Source organism: Jaculus jaculus, chromosome 8, assembly GCF_020740685.1.
Source record: "Jaculus jaculus isolate mJacJac1 chromosome 8, mJacJac1.mat.Y.cur, whole genome shotgun sequence".
Taxonomy (NCBI): domain Eukaryota; kingdom Metazoa; phylum Chordata; class Mammalia; order Rodentia; family Dipodidae; genus Jaculus; species Jaculus jaculus.
This window is the reverse complement of record NC_059109.1, coordinates 17,253,068-17,273,043: the sequence shown is the minus strand read 5'-3', so window position 1 is coordinate 17,273,043 and position 19,976 is coordinate 17,253,068. Positions and strand designations below refer to the sequence as shown.

At 39.2% G+C, this 19,976-nt stretch overlaps 1 protein-coding gene across 1 annotated transcript in view; it reads right to left on the bottom strand.

The window, feature by feature from the left end:
* Positions 1-1,016: 1,016 nt before the first annotated feature.
* Positions 1,017-19,976, bottom strand: part of Ptchd4 (patched domain containing 4) — a 198,911-nt gene continuing 179,951 nt past the window's right edge. Inside the window, exon 4 of the mRNA XM_012947910.2 lies at positions 1,017-2,706. Within this exon, the coding sequence (XP_012803364.2) occupies positions 1,073-2,706 (1,634 nt within the window). The 3' untranslated portion in view covers positions 1,017-1,072. The remainder of the gene's footprint in view (positions 2,707-19,976) is intronic.

Sequence of the window (19,976 nt, the reverse complement as noted above, 5' to 3'; positions counted from 1 at the left end):
CTCTCCCTCTCTCTCACACAAACACACACACTTGTGTACCCTTACACACAGATGTATGGACACTATGTGACATGTAAATGCTCATTTGCAGGTGGGCAGGCACTCTGAAAGCCATGTCAACCTTTCAAACCCAAAGAAATATTCAAGACCAGTGATAAGTCACCTTGACTATTAGCTCTAATGAGATTTGAAACATTGTATGATAATTGAATCAAATGCATTTTGCATATTTTTGCTGGGCCATCCAAAGTTAGAGTCTCCATCACTAACAACATGGTATGTAGAATTTAATGGATTAAAATTTCTGTTTATTTTATCATAAAACAGTTGCATATCATTCTTTCTGTCTAGACAATTGAGTTGTGTTTGAATGGCTATTGATGAGTTTATATCTTTTAAATCACCCCTAATAAGGTTTATATATTTGACTAAAGGTGACTTGACTTTCTAGAGAAAGGCCAGCCTACCTGCAAATTGGGCACTTTCCTTCACAAAACACTAATCTACACTAAAGATGAATGTAAGTATATGTATATATGTTATATATACATATATGTACATATAAAATGGATTGGGAAGTCCTTTGGTTTAGACAAGATTAAATATATACTTCATACGTGCATAGGTTTCCTTTGACCAACCTGTTAAAAAAAAATGAAACAAAAAATTTTTGACATGGCAATTTTGACATTTCCTATGTCCTTTTCCCTATTTGGAGGCCATCTTTCCTTTCTTCTCCATTTATTCTAAGCATTTCTTCTGAAGAGTTTGGATCTTTTAGCCTTCTGTTTTAATACTTCAGTGATTTCATCCACTCGTTGGAAGAGCTCTAAGATCATGTCCAGGAATTCATCTTTCATGGAGAACAAGGCTGCAAAGAACTTTCTCTCTTTTGCTTCCTTCCTTCCCCCCACAAGAAGCAGACACTCTGAGGTGTCGTGAGTAATGCCCTCTTCATCTGGCTTGCCTTGCTACCCCTGGCCAGCCCAAGCAGCTGAGGTGTGAGCTTTCTCGCCCTGCATCATTGTGCAATACTGGAAAAAGAAAAAAATAATACACCTGTCTCCACCCCTCAGACTGTAGTGACGTGATCAGGGTTCTCTTGAATCTCTATGCATTCAATTTCCTCCCTCTCCTTTCGTTTGGCACGTTTCTTTTTCTTGTGGTGCTTTTTGGAAGGAGGGAAAAAGGTTAGGAACACAGGTAAAATAACAAAACAGTGCAGAAGTGTGCAACCCCCGGTGAGCAGCAAGCATTTAAACAGTGTGAAGGTCAGGTTTGAAGGCACAAATAGGAGGGGAACCAACCCAATAAGAAAAGAAGTAATATTTTGCAAAATGGCTGTCCCATGCTCTTGTAGGGAGCTTTTTATACATTGTGTTCGGGTGTGCTCGGCCGCTAACACAAACGTGTAAAGCAGTGGTGCACAGTGGTCAATGGCAAAATTTAGAGTGTAGATAAGGCACAGGAGAGAAATGCAGTCCAGGTCGACGTTCCATAACGTCATTAAGCCCAGAACACCCAGCTCAATTGAGGTGACGCTAAGAATTAGCCAGAAGTTTCCCAGAGGATGGATCACCAAGAAAAAAGTCAGGATTAACACTAGGAGAACACCGAAGCCTGCAATTAGAACAGGCACGGTGACAGACAAGCTGTAATGGTCCATGAACACAAAGGAGGGGTTGAACACGATGAATCGGATGCTCTTTGAGAGAGACAGGGGCCTCAGCTTCTCTAAGACTTCGACGATTTCCCTCTGCTTGTCTCTGTTGGTCCTAGCTACCAGATACAAGCGGGATGCAATAATGCTACTGTCATCTCCTGCCTTGGAGAAGATGATGTCATTTCGAAAGTGTTGGAATTCTGGCTTTTTTAAAAATGAGCTCTGTAGGACGCTGATGAAGTCAGTCTTATTATTGGCACTGACGTTGCTGACCTTCAGAAACTGGTAGTACTGCTCCACCCAGGACACTGCGGTGAACCCACTGCAGAGTCTCCTTAGGTCCTCTTGGACGCTGCTGTTCCAGTACTCAAGGGGTTCATAGATGTAGAATCCTATCACGGGGCTGTAGTTGCTGAAATATTTTTGCTGAGTCATGGCATAGGAAACACTTGGGGAGTCACTGGCTAGTAGATTGATTATGCTGGCTCCATCACTGATCTGCAAGCACCCCATGAAGGAGAACGAGGCGTAAATGAGATAGAGGATGACCGCAAATGGCTTCACATAGATGTTGGTAATCCACTCATTGTAATGTTCACGGAGGAAGTGCTGAATGAAATGGTGCTGGTAGGGGTTTGTCTCGTGATGGGATGTCTGTTGGTGCCCATCACTCATCACCGTCTGAAACCACACAGGTTTGCGGTCCAGGTATTCTGCAGAAGGGATTTTACAGCAAAAGATGCTGTGGTAGCGATTTTGCTCTAATTGGCCAGCAAAGACCAGACAGGAACCAAAGAAAGAGAAAATGTAGAAATAGTTCAACAGAATTGAGACGCACATGTTCTGACAGAAGACCTTCACTGCCTCTATGTTTGTGAAAGGGCTGGCGCCCATCCCAAAGGTGATAAAATACAATGAGCTGGTCATGGTGTAGGTGACCATCACATCAGAATAGGCATCTGCCACCCTGTCTTTGAAGGGTAAATTCTCTTTGGTTCTCCGCCATCCGGACAGAAGTTCAAACACTCCCTTTGTTCCATGACCTAATATTTAAAAAGAAAAGAAAAACAATAGTTTTAAAACAAAAATTTCCTTCTACGGTTCACATGAATTCCTTATAGAACATTGCTACTAGACAGAACATATTCTAAACTTCAAAGTGCTGTGATCATCTTACCAGCTTCTCAGAGCTGAAATTACAAACAGGATATGCATTTGGTCCTTGTTTCCACTTTAGCAAAGATAAAATTTATTGATATTCTGGGCAAAATAAAACATTTATTATCTATTAATCTGACAAGTTGCATCATAATCGTACATTACTACCCTGCATGCATTTGCTTTCCTAAGGGATCCATACATTGCCACAAACAGAGCCTGATACATGTGCATCTTCAGCATCAATCCATTGACTCATAGCCCTTAACCCCTATTTCAATGTCATTCATGTGCTAACCTATGCGGTTACAACATGATATTAAACATCAAAATGGTTGTGAATTCATTTCATAGTAGTGATAATTTGCCTGGTGGCCAAAGGGTTTAGACACCATATGCCTTTACCATATACCTATGATTAATCAACATTGCATAAAAGTAAGACAAGAAATCTTACAGGTTGCATTAAAGACAGTGTGAGCCCCTCAGGTCAGAAATCAAAGCCATCACTTCCTCCAGGCTCCTTAAGGAGATTTTATTTCCATGGTGTGGATGCTGGATGAATGAGTGCCTCTGTGTCATGTAAGCGGAGGAAGAAGCTCCTTCTATAACAACCTCTGTGCACCCTCTGGTAAGGGTATAAAATAGGTAAGGGGTTAGCCAACAAATCCAGTATGTATTAGGCTACTGAGGTGTAACAACTTCCAGGAATTTGATAGTTTTTAAGTTATGAGCGCTTCCTTCCTGGCAAAAGAAGGAAACAGGTGGGAAAGCAAAGATATTATAACATATCTATAACTGCCTTTTTTGCATTTCCCCAAATCCTATCAGTCAATTACCACTTACAATATGTCCATTATTTTTTTGAGTGCATGGAATCTTCACAGCTTATTCTTGCCCTTGTGGGCATAGTAATCTCAAACACAAACCTTTCCTTTTGAAAGGACACGAGCTGCACTTGGGCTATTCTCCAAGAAGTCCATCAGACAATCGTGTAGCTTAAGGACACAGGATGACTTGCTTTGTGAAAAACTTGAAGATGGATCTAGTATGGCATCTGAACATTGGGGTTATGCCCAATTCACCTCATAGTCTCAGCTCTAATTTGATGCTGCCAGCAGTTTTGTTTTGCGAGCTGACCTAGATAATCCATCTCCTTCCTAACTTTTGATACTATAGCATACATCATTAAAAACTTTATTTCCTAGAAGGCTGTTCAAGTGGGGGTATTTTGTGTGGCATGGTCCTGGACAACTTGACATAACTGGAAGTCATTGAAAGATGCTTGTTGGAAAGCCAGAAGGTGCTTTATCCAAAATTTGTATAGTCTTTCCCTCTTTGAATTCTCTTTTAGGAAAGTAAAATATTCATTTGGAAGTCAATGTAAGTAAGTTTGTTAAGTGTAGCTAAATCTCAAAAACAACAAGAACAACAACAATGCTTTGCATGTGAGTTCTTTTATCAGTATGTAAGGAATCACATTTCATAATTAATTTGAATAGAACATTCATAGATTTAAATATATGTGATGCCAACCTTTCACTTTGAAAATTTTCCTTTATTAGGGACAAGAACCATTGAAATTCTTCTTACCTTGAATATAAAGTCTATTTAATTCTTGAAAGTTGTATTTTCTGTGTTTTTTTTTTCTTAGTCAGGAAAATAAGGTTATATTAACAAACAGAACAGGTTATGAGAACTACAGTTTGGTAAAAAGCAGTTATTTCTCTAAAAATCTTCATTTAATTTTAAGCTCAACAAAGGTATGCTGTATTAAGTTTAACAAAATAGACAACTCTAATTGTTCATTCATACTCTCTGCAAGACTCATTGACCAAACAGAATACTTTCTCTTCAAGTCTCTTGACAGAAATAAAATATAAGGATAGTGAGGATAGTGGCTAAGGTAATCAAGACAAGTCTTTAATTAGAGCACTGCTCTTTGGAAATGAGGACTTGCTAGCTTAGTAGCCACACAGGGAGTAAAGGCTACATAGTACTATGGCTAAATTTGTCTTGTCATTCCTAATGGTCATTTTCATGGAACATTAGGTAGACAGTGTAGGACAGACTTTTGCTTTATGTAGTGTAAGGTCTGTGTGTGTGTGTGAGGGGGGAAAGTGGTTGATGAACTTGTTGGGATTCTGTAATTATTTTAAGGGTACAAGAGCACCAGTGACCTCTGAGCACACCATGCTTTATCTGATTCATAAGGTGTATGCATATAGCTTTCCTAGTGATAATTACTTACCTGATCACCACAATCTAGTCACTTCTTTGAAGTCCAGATTCATGGGCTGCCTCAGCCCTGTCTATCTGCTCTCTGTCCCATGAACATGGCCAAGATCAATCTGACCTTCTTGGTTTTGTTCTATATTTTCTGTGCCTTACAATACTGTGGTCTCATTGCTGCAATAATTCATTTATTTGTTAACAGTCAGGTCAGCTCAGTTCTTAGGTTTGTCCCAAAGCCACCTCTGATGATCCCTACATAGAATGACTTTTTCCTTTTTCTTAAAATCATATTCTACTAATTATTTACTTATTTTAGTCCTCAACCATAACCTGTTTTGCTCTGGAACAACAAAAATTCTCAGGATATGTTATTTCTTTTGGGTAGACTATTAATTAAATCCTGAAAGGTCAGGGAAGGAATTTCATTTTATTTTGATTCTGAAAAATATTACTTTTATATAGAAGATTTGACAACTAAGTACCCACAAAATGTCCACTAATCTTTTCCCCCTCTCTCATTACCTTCATTTATTAACTCTCCCTGTCCCCATTTTCACTGACTACACTTTACTTTTTTTTATCTTGATGCTTTTTTTTATTGTAGTCTTCTGCCACAGTCCATGATGGGGTATTGATTAGACCAATATTGTATAGATAATAACAGCCATTGGAACTCATGAAGGCAATAGCCACTTCATGTCTGTAAGAGACCATTTCAAAGAAGCATTCCTCCTCATTCTCTGGCTCTTTTCTTTTGTAGATGGTCTCATGTAGTCCAGAGTAGCCAGGAATACCTTATGTAACCAATGATGGCCTTGAACTCCTGATCCTCTTGCCTCTATCTGAAATTATAGGCATCTTGTTTATGTGGTGCTGGGAATCAGACTCTGGGTTTTGTGCATGATAGGCAAACTCTACAAACTGAGCTACATTCCTAGCTCACTAATCTCTAATTTAATTAAATCAACTTAATCCTTGATTCTAGGTGGTACATATATGTTTTTACCAGAAGAGTTAAATTTTAATATGTATCATTATACCATTATCAATTTTGTTTAGAAGAGCTATATTATATATATTCAAGTTCCTGAATAGATATAAGCACATATGTGTATACACACACACACCACATACATAAACCACATTGTAATTATTTTTCTCTCAACAGAGATTTGTTTTTTGCTATAGCAAGTTAAGCTAGTGTTCAAAATGTTTTATCTAATAGTCAAAAGATGAGCTCTAAATTTTGATCATGATTTTCTAAAATTATACTAGTATATGTTTGCAAAATATATTGGAATGAATTACTAAGTAACACACTTGGAACATTATTGGATGACTAATGTTTCTTTTGGCAAAATTTCAGAAAAGTGTTGAGGAGAGGAGGAACTGGGGAAAAAGTTGAGGAGGGAGATGAATGAAAACAACAGATTTGTGTGTACTGAATGCTCCAAAAGTCTTAAGGAGTGTTTGGAGAATTCTTTCCAAGTAAAAGCCAATCCAAGCATTTGCTAATACTAGCATAGACTATTTAACAATGATTTAAGAAGTTCTACTATTTATAATCAAGACACATGAAAAATCTGAACAGATGTATTTTTTCTTTTAGTTTTTATTATTTTGAGTATGGTGGCTAGTCAACCACTGCAAATATATAAATGCTTAAAATGAGAGAGATCATTTCTGTTGTGGTTTGAATGTAAAGTGACCCTTCAGGTTCATGTGTTTGAACACTTGGTTTCTAGCTGGTGGTGCTGTTTTGGAAAGCTGTGGAACCTTTAGGCGGTGTAGTCATAGGAGAGAAAATGAATCCATGGGTTGGGGCAAGGCCTTGAGGGTTGTAACCCGGCCCCATTTCCTGCCTTGGTCTCTACTTCCTGTCTGCAAATGCAATGTGACTAGCCACCTCAAACTACTGCTACCATGCCTTCCCCACCATAATGGATTCTATCCCTTATTAAATTGTAAGCCATAATGAGACGGACATCCTCCCTTAAGTTACTTTTGTTTTTTGTTTTGAGGTAGGGTCTTGATCTAGCCCAGTCTGACCTAGAATTCACTATGTAGTCTCAGGCTGGCCTTGAACTCATGGTGATTCTCCTATCTCTGCCTCCCAAGTGCTGGAATTATAGGCACATGGCATGCCATCACACCTGGCTAAGTTACTTATCAGGTATTTGGTTACAGGAATGAGGAGGGCATATAGTTGTGGTGGTTTGACTCAGGTGTCCCTCATAAACTTAGGCATTCTGAATGCTCAATTCCCAGCTGATGGAGATTTGGGAACTAACTCCTCCTGGAAGCAGTGTACTGTTGAGGGCAGGCTTATTGGTGTTACAGCCAGTTTCCCCTTGCCAATGTTTGGCACACTCTCCTATTGCTAGTGTCCATCTGATGTTGGCGAGGGGGTGATGTCTACCCTCTCTTCATGTTATTGTTTTCCTCTGCTATCTTGGAGCTTCCCTTCAAGTCTGTAAGCCACTATAAACCTTTATTTCCAACAAGATGCTCTTGGCGAGGTAATTTCTGCCAGAAATGTGAACTTGACTACAATAGTAATGGTACTGAGGAGTGGGATTACTGCTAGATATCTAACGATGTGGCTTTGGCCTTTTGGAGCTGATTTTCAAGAGGAATATGGAAGGATTTGAAACCTTGGCCTAAGAGATGCTCTGCAGTCCTGTAAGTATAGCTTGATGCACTATTCTTGTCAGAGTTGAAAGATCTGAATGCAGTAAGAACTATGGAATGTGAGGTTTGGCTTGTGAGGGTAGAGAAAGAGCTTTTCCTGGACTGGGCTAGAAGCAGTTTGTGTGAGAGGCTTGCTGTTATGCCTATGTCCTGAGAACTTGTTCAGGGTTGCATTGCATAGAAATGGACTGGTATGAGCAGAGGGATATGGCATAGAAATAATATCTTTGGGTTGAAACTTCTGCCCATTGAGCTGCAATTATATGAGAGATTACAACCTTTGAAATTGGACCATCTGACCTGCACTGGGGAAACAGGAAGAATGTAGACTTTTTTGAAGGGTCCTGAGTGCTCAAGGAGTGACTTGTTCTTCAAAGTCTGCTTTATTACGCCGTAGATTAAAATAACTGGCACTTTATCTGGTATTATGGTGTAAAAGAAATGCCAGAAAGAGAGGGTCATTGAGTTTGCAACATGGTCTTGTGTTTTAGAAATGGCCATGTGAAGTGTGAAGCAGGTTTGCTAGATGCCTGCATGGAGACAAGATGGAACCGTGAGGATGAACCATGGTTGCAGTGGAGACCCAGGGGAGATGCTGGGACCACAAGATGGCTGCTAAGGAAAGTTGCCAGCTTAGAATGAAGTTTTCCAGGACTGCAAGTAGCTTAGCTGGAGGGGTGGAATTGGAACTCCATAGACTTGTTTGCTGGCTAGAATTATAGGACTTGGAGATTTGTCATTGAGTAGAGTTGTTGGACTTGGAGTTACAGAGTTTGATGTTTGCTCTGTTTAAATCTTGTATTGGTTGAATATTTCTTTGCTATGTCAATGCCATCTTTTAATGTGTGCTTATTCTGTGTCATTATGGATTTGGGGGGAAGTTTTGGTATTATGGCTCAGTTAACAGATCTTGGACTATGGGAATGTTTGAACATCATTAGGATTGTTAAACATTATGGTGACTTTTTTTTTTTTTTTTTTTTTTGGTAGAGTTTCACTTTAGCCAAGTCTGACCTGGGATTCACTATGAAGTCTTAGGGTGGCCTCTAACTCATGGCAATCCTCCTACTTCTGTCTTCTGACTTCTGGGATTAAGGGCGTGTATCACCATGCCCAGCTGGGACTCTTTGTTTTAAATTTTATTCATTTGCAAGGAGAGAGAGAGAGAGACAGAGAGACAGAGAGAGAGAGAGAGAGAGAGAGAGAGAGAGAGAGAGAGAGAGACAGAGACAGAGACAGAGACAGACAGAGAGAGAATGGCATGCCAGGGCCTCACTGCAAATAAACTCCAGATGCATGTGTCCCTTGTGCATCTGTCAGCCGGGACTTATAAAGTTGGATAAATGTATTGCATTTTATATCATGTATGGTTATCAGTTTATGAGGGGCCAGGGATGGAATGTGGTGGTTTGACTCAGGTGTTCCCCATAAGCTTAGGTGTTCTGAATGCTGGGTTCCCAGCTGATGGAGATGTGGGAACTAATGCCTCTTGGAGGGAGTATATTGTTGAGGTGGGCTTATGGGTATTATAGACAGTTTCCCCTTGCCAGTGGTTGGCACACTCTCCTGTTGTTATTGTCCACCTTATGTTGGGCAGAAGGTGATATCCACCCTCTGCTCATGTCATTGTTTTCTCCTGCCATCATGGAGCTTCCCCTCAAGTCTGTAAGCAAAAATTAACCTTTTCCCCAGAAGCTGCTAGTGGTCAGGTTATTTCTGCCAGCAATGTGAATCTGACTGCAGCAGTAGTTAACAAGTATACTTCTACTCTTCCATAGTAAATTTCCATACTGTGAATATACATCATTTTGCTGTAGGAAAATGTACCATATCTTTTTTGTGTATGTGTGAATGCTATTTTATGTGTGTGTAGTCACATGCAGTGTGTGTGTGTGTGTGTGTGTGTGTGTGTGCATATTGAGGCCAGCGAACAACTTTGAGTGTTGTTCCTTAGGGATGCTACCCACCTCTTTTTATGAGAGGGTCTCTCATTGGCTTAGAATTCATCTATTAGGCTAGACTAGTTGGTAGAAAGCCCCAAGGATCCACCTATCTTTGCTCTCCAGTGCTAGGACTACAGGCGCTTGTCACCATGTCCAGCATTTTATGTGAGTATTGGGTGTAGAACTCAGGTCCTCACACTTGACAACCAAGTACTTCACCTACTAGGCTGTCAGCCCTAAAGTGGCCTTTAAGAAAACAAAACAATGTTATTCTTTTATATTTCTAATACAGTTTTCTTTAAATATTTTATTTATTTATTTAATTATTTGGGGAGGGGAGAGAGGCAGATAGTGTGTGTGTGTGTGTGTGTGTGTGTGTGTGTGTGTGTGTGTGTAAGAGAGAGAGAGAGAGAGAGAGAGCACACCAGGATCTCCATCCACTGCAAGTGAACTCCAGATGTATGTACCACCTTGTGCTTCAGGTTTACGTGGGTCCCAGGGAATGAAACCTTGGCTTGCAGACAAGCATCTTAAAAGCTAAGCCATCTTTCCAGCCCCATCTAATACAATTTTCACAGATGCTATTTTCAATCCCAAACCAATCTCTCTAAACCCAATCAATCTAAAGTTAATAATGTTAGTAAGGATCAACTCTGACTTGTTCAACTCTATTATTATATTCTATTGGATTTTGATATTTTAGGAGCTCTGTCTGTGGTTTCCTAGTTCATTTTAATAAGTGAAATTAGAACCCTCTACATTTGTCATGGGATGCCATATTGGTGGGTCTTCAAATTCTCTTAAACATGTCCAATTCTCAGCAGGCCATGAGTCCTTGAACCTATAGCAGGTTAAAAAAATTGCTACTTCCTATCACCTGTTCCAAAGACAGCTTTCTCATCTCCCTTGGCTGTTATTTATTTCTTCCCTGACTGGCTTCATGCTTGTAGAAATTACCCCTAAAGCATAAGTGGAAAATAACATTTTGATTTCACATTGAGTTTAGGATATGTAACATTCTGATTGTGTCTAAATAAATAAAAAGTATAAAATCCTTATTAAGTCATCTAAGTACCTGAAATAATTGAGATAGTCAATAAGCATCTGAGTTATCTTTAACTTGTTTTTATTATGGGAACACAACCATTATTTATTCCCACTTAGGAGTTCCTATTTACCATAATCCCCAGCAGATAATCACCACCTAAGCCTGATCTCATTTCTAATAACTTTCCTTTGCCCTCCCTCAAGTCACTCCACTAACTTGAAGGCCCTGTTGCAACATATTAAAGAGCTTTCACTAAACTCACCTTAAACTGTTCGTGAGTACTTGCTCTTTTAATTTTTGATTTGGAATAGAATAGGTAATCAGCAAACATTGGTGAAATTGAATGGACTGGGATCGACATGTATTTTTAACACATTCCTTCTTGAAATTATATTTATAATATATTAATAAATATAATCAATATAAAACAGATTGTTATATTAGTTATATGTTATTCATATCATCTATGTAGTTATTTATAGGCATCATAAAGACATGTGGTTCAGGGCTGGAAAGATGGCTTAGCAGTTCAGGCACTTGCCTGCAAAGCCAAAAGACCCAGGTTTGATTCCCCAGGACCCATGTAAGCCAGATACACAATGTAGCACATGAGTCTGGAGTTGATTTGCAGCAGCTGAAGGCCCTGATGTCCCCATTCTCTTTGTATTTATCTGCCTCTTTCTCTCTCAAGTAGATAAAATGAATTTTAAAAATGTGGTTCATAATTTTAATAAGTTATATTCATTCTCATTTCTGAAAATAATTACTGAGAGCCCTTCATTGAACACAGGATTTTATGAAATAGTTGTGATTTCCCTTATTTTACTCAGCCGGGGACCTGCTGAATGTGACTCAATGATTTGGTAGTAAAGGTGGTCATAGATGTCAATGTGATCCAATTGGGAAATCAGTATATAATTCATTAATTTGGTTGATTTAATATTGTGAATTGAAAATGGAATATGGGGCTAGGAAGACTGCTCAGCAGTTAAAGGCACTTGCTTGCCAAACCTGATGGCTCAGGTTCCATTCCCCAGTACCCACATAAAGCCAGATGTACAAAATGTGTCTGGAGTTTGTTTTCAGGGGCAGGAGCATTGGAGTGCCCTTAGTCTTCTTATCCCATAAATAAATAAATGAAAGAAAATAAAAGAAAAAATGAGACAGAAAATATTAAATATGAAGCAAAGCAAAGCAAAGTGTTGCTATTTGGCATGGTAGTAATGTGATTGTAAAGTGCCAGACAAGGTAGCTCAAGTCTATAATCCCAGCATTTGAGAAGCTAAGACAAGGTCATCATGCATTTGAAGTGAGTTCCTGGTCTGCAGAGTTTGACTCTTGTTTCCAGAAAAAAACAAAACAAAACAAAACAAAACAAAACAAAACAAAACAAAACAAAACAAAACAAAACAAAACAAAACCAAGTAAAAAAGAAATGTGATTGTAAGTCACTCCTGCTATCCAAGGAGTGATATTTTTAGATGTTTTCCTGTCACCTTGGTGTCTGTCTGAACTTAAGATGGTGATCAGTGAATTCTTGCAGAGCACTTTTCAGTAACTCTCATCTCAATACATACTTAAGTGATTATCAGGTACCACGGGGTTTCTCAGGTCAGGAAGGATGGTGTTCATACAGCTCACAAACATAGGGTAGGAAGCTATTCAGATGGATTTCTCCATGCTGCCATTGCCAGCGGTTTGTGATGGCTTTACCTGGAGGTCTGGGATGGTATCGTGTAATGAGTAAAGGGCTGATTTGACTTTTCTAAACAAGTAATAACTGATAACCGGCTTCTCTTGAAAGGTCCATATCTCAGAATGAACGACACAAGGGAAAACACACAGAGAAGGGGAGAGTGCCACAGCACTTTGAAGAGAGGACAGAATCATCATGGATCTAAACAAACTTTTCCATGTAAAAGAGGTTAAATCATTTTACTAACTCCCTATAAGGAAAGGTAGAACTTAGCAATGCTTCATTGTGTGCTTTTCATAACTTATACATTTTATATATATCTAATATTTTATATAAATAAAATATAAAGAAAATAACATGCATAGTGTAAGAATATATAGAAAAAAGTATACAATCTTATCATAAAGTTGGTATTCAGTCATTTTGACTATTTTATAGTCCAACATTTCTAAAATAATCCTGTGTGTGTATGGGTTTGTGCATATATGAACATACACAAAACATATACGTACATAGATGTTTACATATATGTATGTGTGTGTAACTAGAAGGAAAGGGAGGACTTGAGATGGGAACAGGGTATTCTAAAATGTGCTGATTGTTAGTAGTCAAAGAAATTTCCATGTTTAAGCTGGGAAAAATCACATAGGCAACATTACCTGATATTGTAGTTACAGCACATTCCACAGCAGACTTTTTGAGTTTAAATCCCAGATCCCTACCTCGTAGCTCTGTCACCTTGCATTCTTTTCCCTCTCCATGTCTCAGTTTCCTGTATGTAAAACAGGGTAACAACCAGACTGTCCTCAAAGGATCTGTATGAGTTTTAGATACATGAATGCCTGTGCTTGGCCTACAGTATGTACTCTATTCAGGGGAAAACCAGTGTTAGTGCTTATAGGATGTCAGCCATCAAGGGTGTTCCAAGAAGTTGGAGAGATGGCTTAGGGTGCAGGCACTTGCCTATAAAGCCTAAGGACCCAGGTTTGATTCCCTAGTACTTCTGAAAGCCAGATGCACAGGGTGGTTCATTCACTTGGAGTTTGTTTGCAAGTGGCTAGAGGCCCTGATCTGCTCATTCTCTCTCTGTGCCTCTCTCTCTCCCTTTCTCTAAATAAAAAAATAATATTTTATAAGAAAAACAAAACAGGGCTGGAGAGATGGCTTAGCGGTTAAGCGCTTGCCTGTGAAGCCTAAGGACCCCGGTTCAAGGCTCAGTTCCCCAGGACCCACATTAGCCAGATGCACAAGGGGTGCACGCATCTGGAGTTCATTTGCAGTGGCTGGAAGCCCTGACATACCCACTCTCCTCTCTCTCTCTCTCTCTCTAACTGCCTCTTTCTCTCTCTGTCACTCTCAAATAAATAAGTAAAAATAAACAAAATATTTAAAAAAAAAAAAAAAAGAAAAACAAAACAAAGTAGGTTCCAAATGGCTGGAGTTGGAATGACAGTCTCTGAATGTGGCTTGTTATGGATAATCTTTATGGCCAGAGCTGTGCTGACGGTTGGGGTTCTCCCGAAGCTCTCTCTTTTTTCCCTTCCTTACCTGCAGGGCCATTATTTAGTGCTGCTGAGATTTGAAACACAGCTGCAGAGTCAGCACACACAGAAGCTTGCTGTCCTGTCCTTTCCCAACTTACGGAGCACAGCCCTGGAGTCTTTCATTTCTTTCTCCGAGGCTTGCATGCCTTCCAAGAGCTGCACAACGAATGTATGTTCATTCTGAGTGTGAAAATAAGCCTCTGTGATAGCTGGGTGCTGACACTCACAGCTGGGCTCAGCGTTATCCCTTTGACCATAATCTCATACAATAGCACCAGGCACAGCTACTCTGACCTAGCCAGACTGAGATGAAACAAGTTCCCTCTCTAATCACGAATGAACAACGGACAGAGCACAGTATCCAAAAGACACAAAATGGTTCAAACACCCTCCTCTCAAGCACAGTGGGAATGACTGTTGCCCTGCTCATCACAGTTCAGTCCTGCTCTGCTCTTCTCTCCCTATAGATATGAGCATTAAGATAACCAACCACAGAAACCTCCCTTCTTCCGCTCCTTATCCTCCTTCTTATTCTCCTTCTTCTTCTCCTGTCTCCTTCTTCTCCTTCTCCTCCTTCTTCTTCTCTTCTCTCTCTCTCTCAGGAAGTAATCTTTTTAGTTTTTCTCTCACTGAAAGGAGAATGCCAACTCTCCATATGAGAAGTGGGAAGATCTGAGAGAGACATAACATGGACAAAATCTCCAGTGGAGGAGGAGGAGAAGGAGGAAGATTCACATGGAGCTAAATGAAAGTGGGGCATGCAATTGTTAAGTGGAATGGATTGGGAATTTGCAGGCTAACCACAAATATAGACATGTGAAAATCTAGACCCAGAAAAAGGGTCCTATTAAAGAAGAAATAATAAATGAAAGAACTCAGAAGAATGGAAATTAAAATAGTGTTAATGTTTATTGAGCTAATGACATTTAAAGAATTAAAAATTTAGAAAATTTAATTTATTCTTCTGAAGGTTATTTCCTGAGTGCCTCCCACTAAGGAGGTATAGTAAAATGCTATCACTTTGAAGTTTAATAACTCCTATTTGTTCCATTTGAAAATCATATCACATGCATAGCCTGAATTTAACAGTTCGTTAATTGCCAGCCTTAGAGAATCTTATACCCTATAAAGAGTAAAATGGATGATGGCTTAGGATTTCTGTAACACCAGGAGCTAGAGAATGCTTTTAAAATGTCTCATTCAATCGTGGGGAAATATATTTGAAATGAAAGGAATATTACTTAAAAATTTAAATGATGAACTTTTTCAGGTTCCATTAGATTTTATTTAAGAGGAAAAATCTTCAGAGTTGAGCACAGACATTTGGTAAAAGCCTAATGCTTCAAAGGGCAAGGGACATTCCTGAGTGTTTGTCTGCGCTTCTCATCAATAAGGATGAAAGGACAAAGTTCTGTGATTGGAATTGCCTCTGAACAGAATGGCTTGAAGCCCGTGGAAATATAACCAGAGAGCTCAGGAGTCGGATGGCTCTGGTCATTTGAATAGTCATTAAGCTAATCAGCCAGAACTTCCTTTTGAGCTTTACTTTTGTGAGTTGATTAACTTTATTACAGAAGCTCTTTCTAAAATACATAAGGCCACATCCCCCTTATATATCTGGTCCTATGTAAGGAAAAAGTCTGGGTATGTAGCAATTCAAAAGGTACATTCTATGCAAGGTACTTTGGTCCTGATTTTTGCTTTTCCACCTTGAAGTTGGGTAGAATTAGTTTAACCCTCATGTGGCTCTGTATCCACCTCTGAAAAAATTTAAAGGGGTGGTGTGGTTATGAATATAGTTGCAATGCCCTCAAAACCAGTCTTGGCACACAGAAATGGTAGGGCTGTTATGATTATTGTTACTTATTGAATAATATCTTGCAGAGTCATCATTTTATTAGACAACAATAATCAGGAAGTGATATTAATTCATTGGCTTAGTCATTGGGTTTTTTGGGTTTAAGTTTCCTCATTGTTATCTATCAGATGGGTGGCCTTGGGCAAATGAACTATTCGATGGTTTTAACCCAGTGACTTCTCTCATTAGTGTTAGCTCTTAATAATCCTGGTGTCGGGGGAGAATGGAGGGCTCTGAATGTTTCTCCTCTGCTAACTACAGGCGTTCTTTACAGTTGAAAAGCTCTCTACTCAGCAGAATTTCCCATAGTCTGTCTCCTTTCAGCAGACCATGACTTAGCTTATTTCAATGTCAGTTTATAAACAGAAGATGTGTCAGAAAAATCCTTGGTGTTAATTCACAAAGACAGAGGATTGCAGTAGGAGATGAAGTAGAAAACATCATTGTGGAGGAGTGGCCAACTCAGGCTGAAGTTTACGTTCAACTAAACTCAGGCTTAAGCCGAATGAAATCCTAATCTAACTCGATCACCTTCAACAAGAAAGCACTACACGTAGGTTTCTTTATGCACAGGGCAGGTAAGGTACCTATTTCATGGTATTGCTGAGAAATATTGAGATATTCTACATAAAGCATTTACTACACCCATTGCCGCACACTTCAACCTAAATAAATATTAACCATCATTTTTATTGATGTGTGAATATTCATTTGAAGGGATCTTATCCATATGTTCCCTATGTACTGAATTATCCTTTGAGAATTTATTCTTGAAATTGGCAACAGAGAAATGATAGTCGATCATGGTAACATGTCAGGTGTTTACTGACCTCTCGTGATAAATTTTATTTCTGCTTTCCAAGTTCACAGTCCTCACAGATTTTATCTTGTCTGTTTTTATGAGGTAGGGATACATCAAGAAGCAGTATCAGAAAGTCAAATGAACTCTCCAAGGAGCAACTGTAAGACGGATCATTGGGCTCTAGGAAAGTATGGGTTTAGCCACGTGGCCATCAGAAAGCTTAGGCAAATGATTTTAAGATTTCTACTATGAGGTACATATGAAAACTCTAGGACTTGTCAGAAATTAAAAACAAAATAAAGCAATCCCATATCTTTTAAAGAGCATTTTCATTTGTAACTAACTGACGACTACAGAGGGCCCAGAAATGTTACATGAAGGGGATGAAAGCAGGTAGAGAGTAAAACTCAAGCAGCAGAGCAAGAAATATACACTTGTGCAATAGCACACACAGCTGATGCAGGTAACCAACCGCTCATGGACTCGGCCAGAGACCAGCTCAGAGGGAGTTAACTCTTACCTGGCTCTGGGAACCAAGCCAGATTCCCTAGGCTAGGAAACCAGTAGGTTCCAGAGAGAATGACCCATTGCTCTTTAACTAAGAAGACTGGACATATACAAGAATAAATCTCTGTAATAACTAGGCTTATCCCCTTTAATTCAAACTGTTTTTAGTTTTGGTTGGAGAATCTGTTTCATCTTGCAGGTGGTGGAGAATACTGGGAAGAACCAGGGTACATCAATGAATTAAGAAGAGAGAGCTGACTGCCTACCAGGAGATGGGTCACCTCCATCTTCTCTGCCTGGGCCCAGAAGTCACTACAGAGGAAGTGGTGACATGAATATTGATCTGAGGGATAACCTGGTAAGTAGTTCCATGGAGTTGGTAATAGACACCGTGGCCACTCAAACCTCATCAAAATAGAGATTCAGAGGCTACAGAGAAAGCAACACTAAATCAGATCCTATCTTGCTGCCAAGGTTAAGGGAACATTTAAAAAGAGGCAAGAGGATGATTGTAAGAGCCTCAGGGTGTGTGGCAATAGCTTGAGACACCCTGCTCCCTGTAGCAGACAGCTTTAGGTTCACTGAGATGAACTTCCAGAACAGGCACAGTTATGGAGGAAGGGATTTATTGAAGCTTACAGATCCAGGGGAAGTTCCATAATGGCAGAAGAAGCTGGCCTGCCTTCACAGGCCCAAGCAGACAGAGAAAGAAGCACAAGCCTAAAGGTCAAAAGTCACAGCACATTTCAGGAACTCCAGCTAGGCACACTTTGCATATCTTTAGATTAAAATCTGAAACCCACCACCACACCTTAAGAGCTACCCAGTGACATTGCCTCCAGCCAGGTGACTGTAGATGCAATCTACAAACAAATAAACTACTGAATATATTGGGGTACATCTGTTCAAACCACCATACTCCCTCACTGCAGAGACTGGCTGAGTCCTCTTGGTCTCTATAATGAATATCAGTAATCCCACCAAAGAAGAACCTCAGCAGGATTGGGATGGGGGTGGGAGTCTAAGAGCACAACCTTTTTATTAAAAAAATAAAATTTTAAAACATTAAAAAATATAGCTGGCCTCTCAAATCAGTGAATGAATCAGCAGGTTTGAATTAAGAACCTACCACAGGAAAGTCAAGGTACTAAAAAAACATGAGCATGTGTATTCCTTCCACATCCCACAACAGGCTTGAATTCATAACCTACCGTAGGAAAGTCACAGTACTGAAAAACGTGAGCATATGGATTCCTTCTACTGTCCCCAACAGGCTTGAATTCAGAACCTCTCTTTAGAAAAGTCATGTCACTGAAACCACAAGCATGTATATTCCTTCTATGTCTCCCAACAGGTTTGAATTCAGAACCTACGATAGGAAAGTCATGACACTGAAAACATGAATATATATATTCCTTCCAAAGTCTCCAGTAGGCTTTAGTTCAGAACCTACCATAGGAAAGTCATGGTACTAGAAACACGAGTATGTGTATTCCTTCCACATATCCCTAAATCTTCTCTGGTGCCCAGAGAATCTCTAAAATGTGCAGTGTTCTTCCACTGTTATAGTTGAAATTGGCCACCTTGGAATTTCCGAAATTTGTGTGCTACTGAATCCCTGTATACCAATTATTCTGCCAAATACACAAATACTTTGAATATTGGATAGTGGCATAAGCATCTTCCATCTTTTCCAGATGAATCACACCATTATTTCCACTGTTGCCCCAATGGTATCTTCATTGCATTTCATCTGTAGCAATATTTAGCAGTGAGATCCAAGACTATGTCTTCATTTTTGTTTTCTCACTAGTGTTCAGTCATGTTCTGAGTGTAGGAAATATGAAAACCTGTAATTTGATAAGGATTTTATTGAATCTATAGGTCATTTTGGGGGGCATTATCATATTAACATTGTCCTCTGATCTACGAACATAAAACATTTTTCTAAATCGGGTGTGGTGGCACATGCCTTTAATCCCAGCACTCGGGAGGCAGAGGTAGGAGGATCACCATGAGTTCGAGGCCACCCTGAAACTACATAGTGAGTTCCAGGTCAGCTTGAGCTAGAGTGAGACCCTACCTTGAAAAACAAAACAAACAAACAAACAAAATCTTTCTATGTATACACCTTTTAAGTTTCTTTGAGCCGTAATATTTAGTTTTCAGAGAGCAAGTTCTAATTTACATCTTTTAGTAAATTTATTCCTACTGATTTTTCTCTTTTTAATGTTATAGTAAATGCATTATTTTTCTTAGTTTCATTTTTAGGTTACTTATTTTTGGCATATAAATTTATCTTGGGTCTTGAACATTTGCTGAACTTACTAGTTTTAATTACTTTTTAAAAACATTCTGCATATAAACCATTTCATAGTCATATAAAGGCATATTTGCTTTATACCTTTGATGTAGATATCTTTTAGCTTATTTTCTTGCCTAATTATCATGACTAGATGCTGAAGGACAATGCTGAATAGAGCACAACTTCCTAAACTGGGGGTTGCAACCCACATGAAGTTGTCTAATGGAATGCAAGAGTCATGAAAAATTGGGCATGGGTCAAAGGTTTCTGAACATATTAACCAAAAATTAATTCAAGGTCAAATTTCTGTCAGTGTTCACCTGCATTGCACCATGGGATATCACTGCAGCTTTGGTTCTGAATACACAATGTATGCACTTTGCACTGTGCATGCTTATACCACACAAAGCCAATGAGTGCTGCCTGAAACATTACGGTTCAGATGGGAGGCTGGTGTGCTATGAATTATAATATTCTTGCTATACATGCAAATGTCTCTTACAGAAACTTGTTGGTGTAATTATGG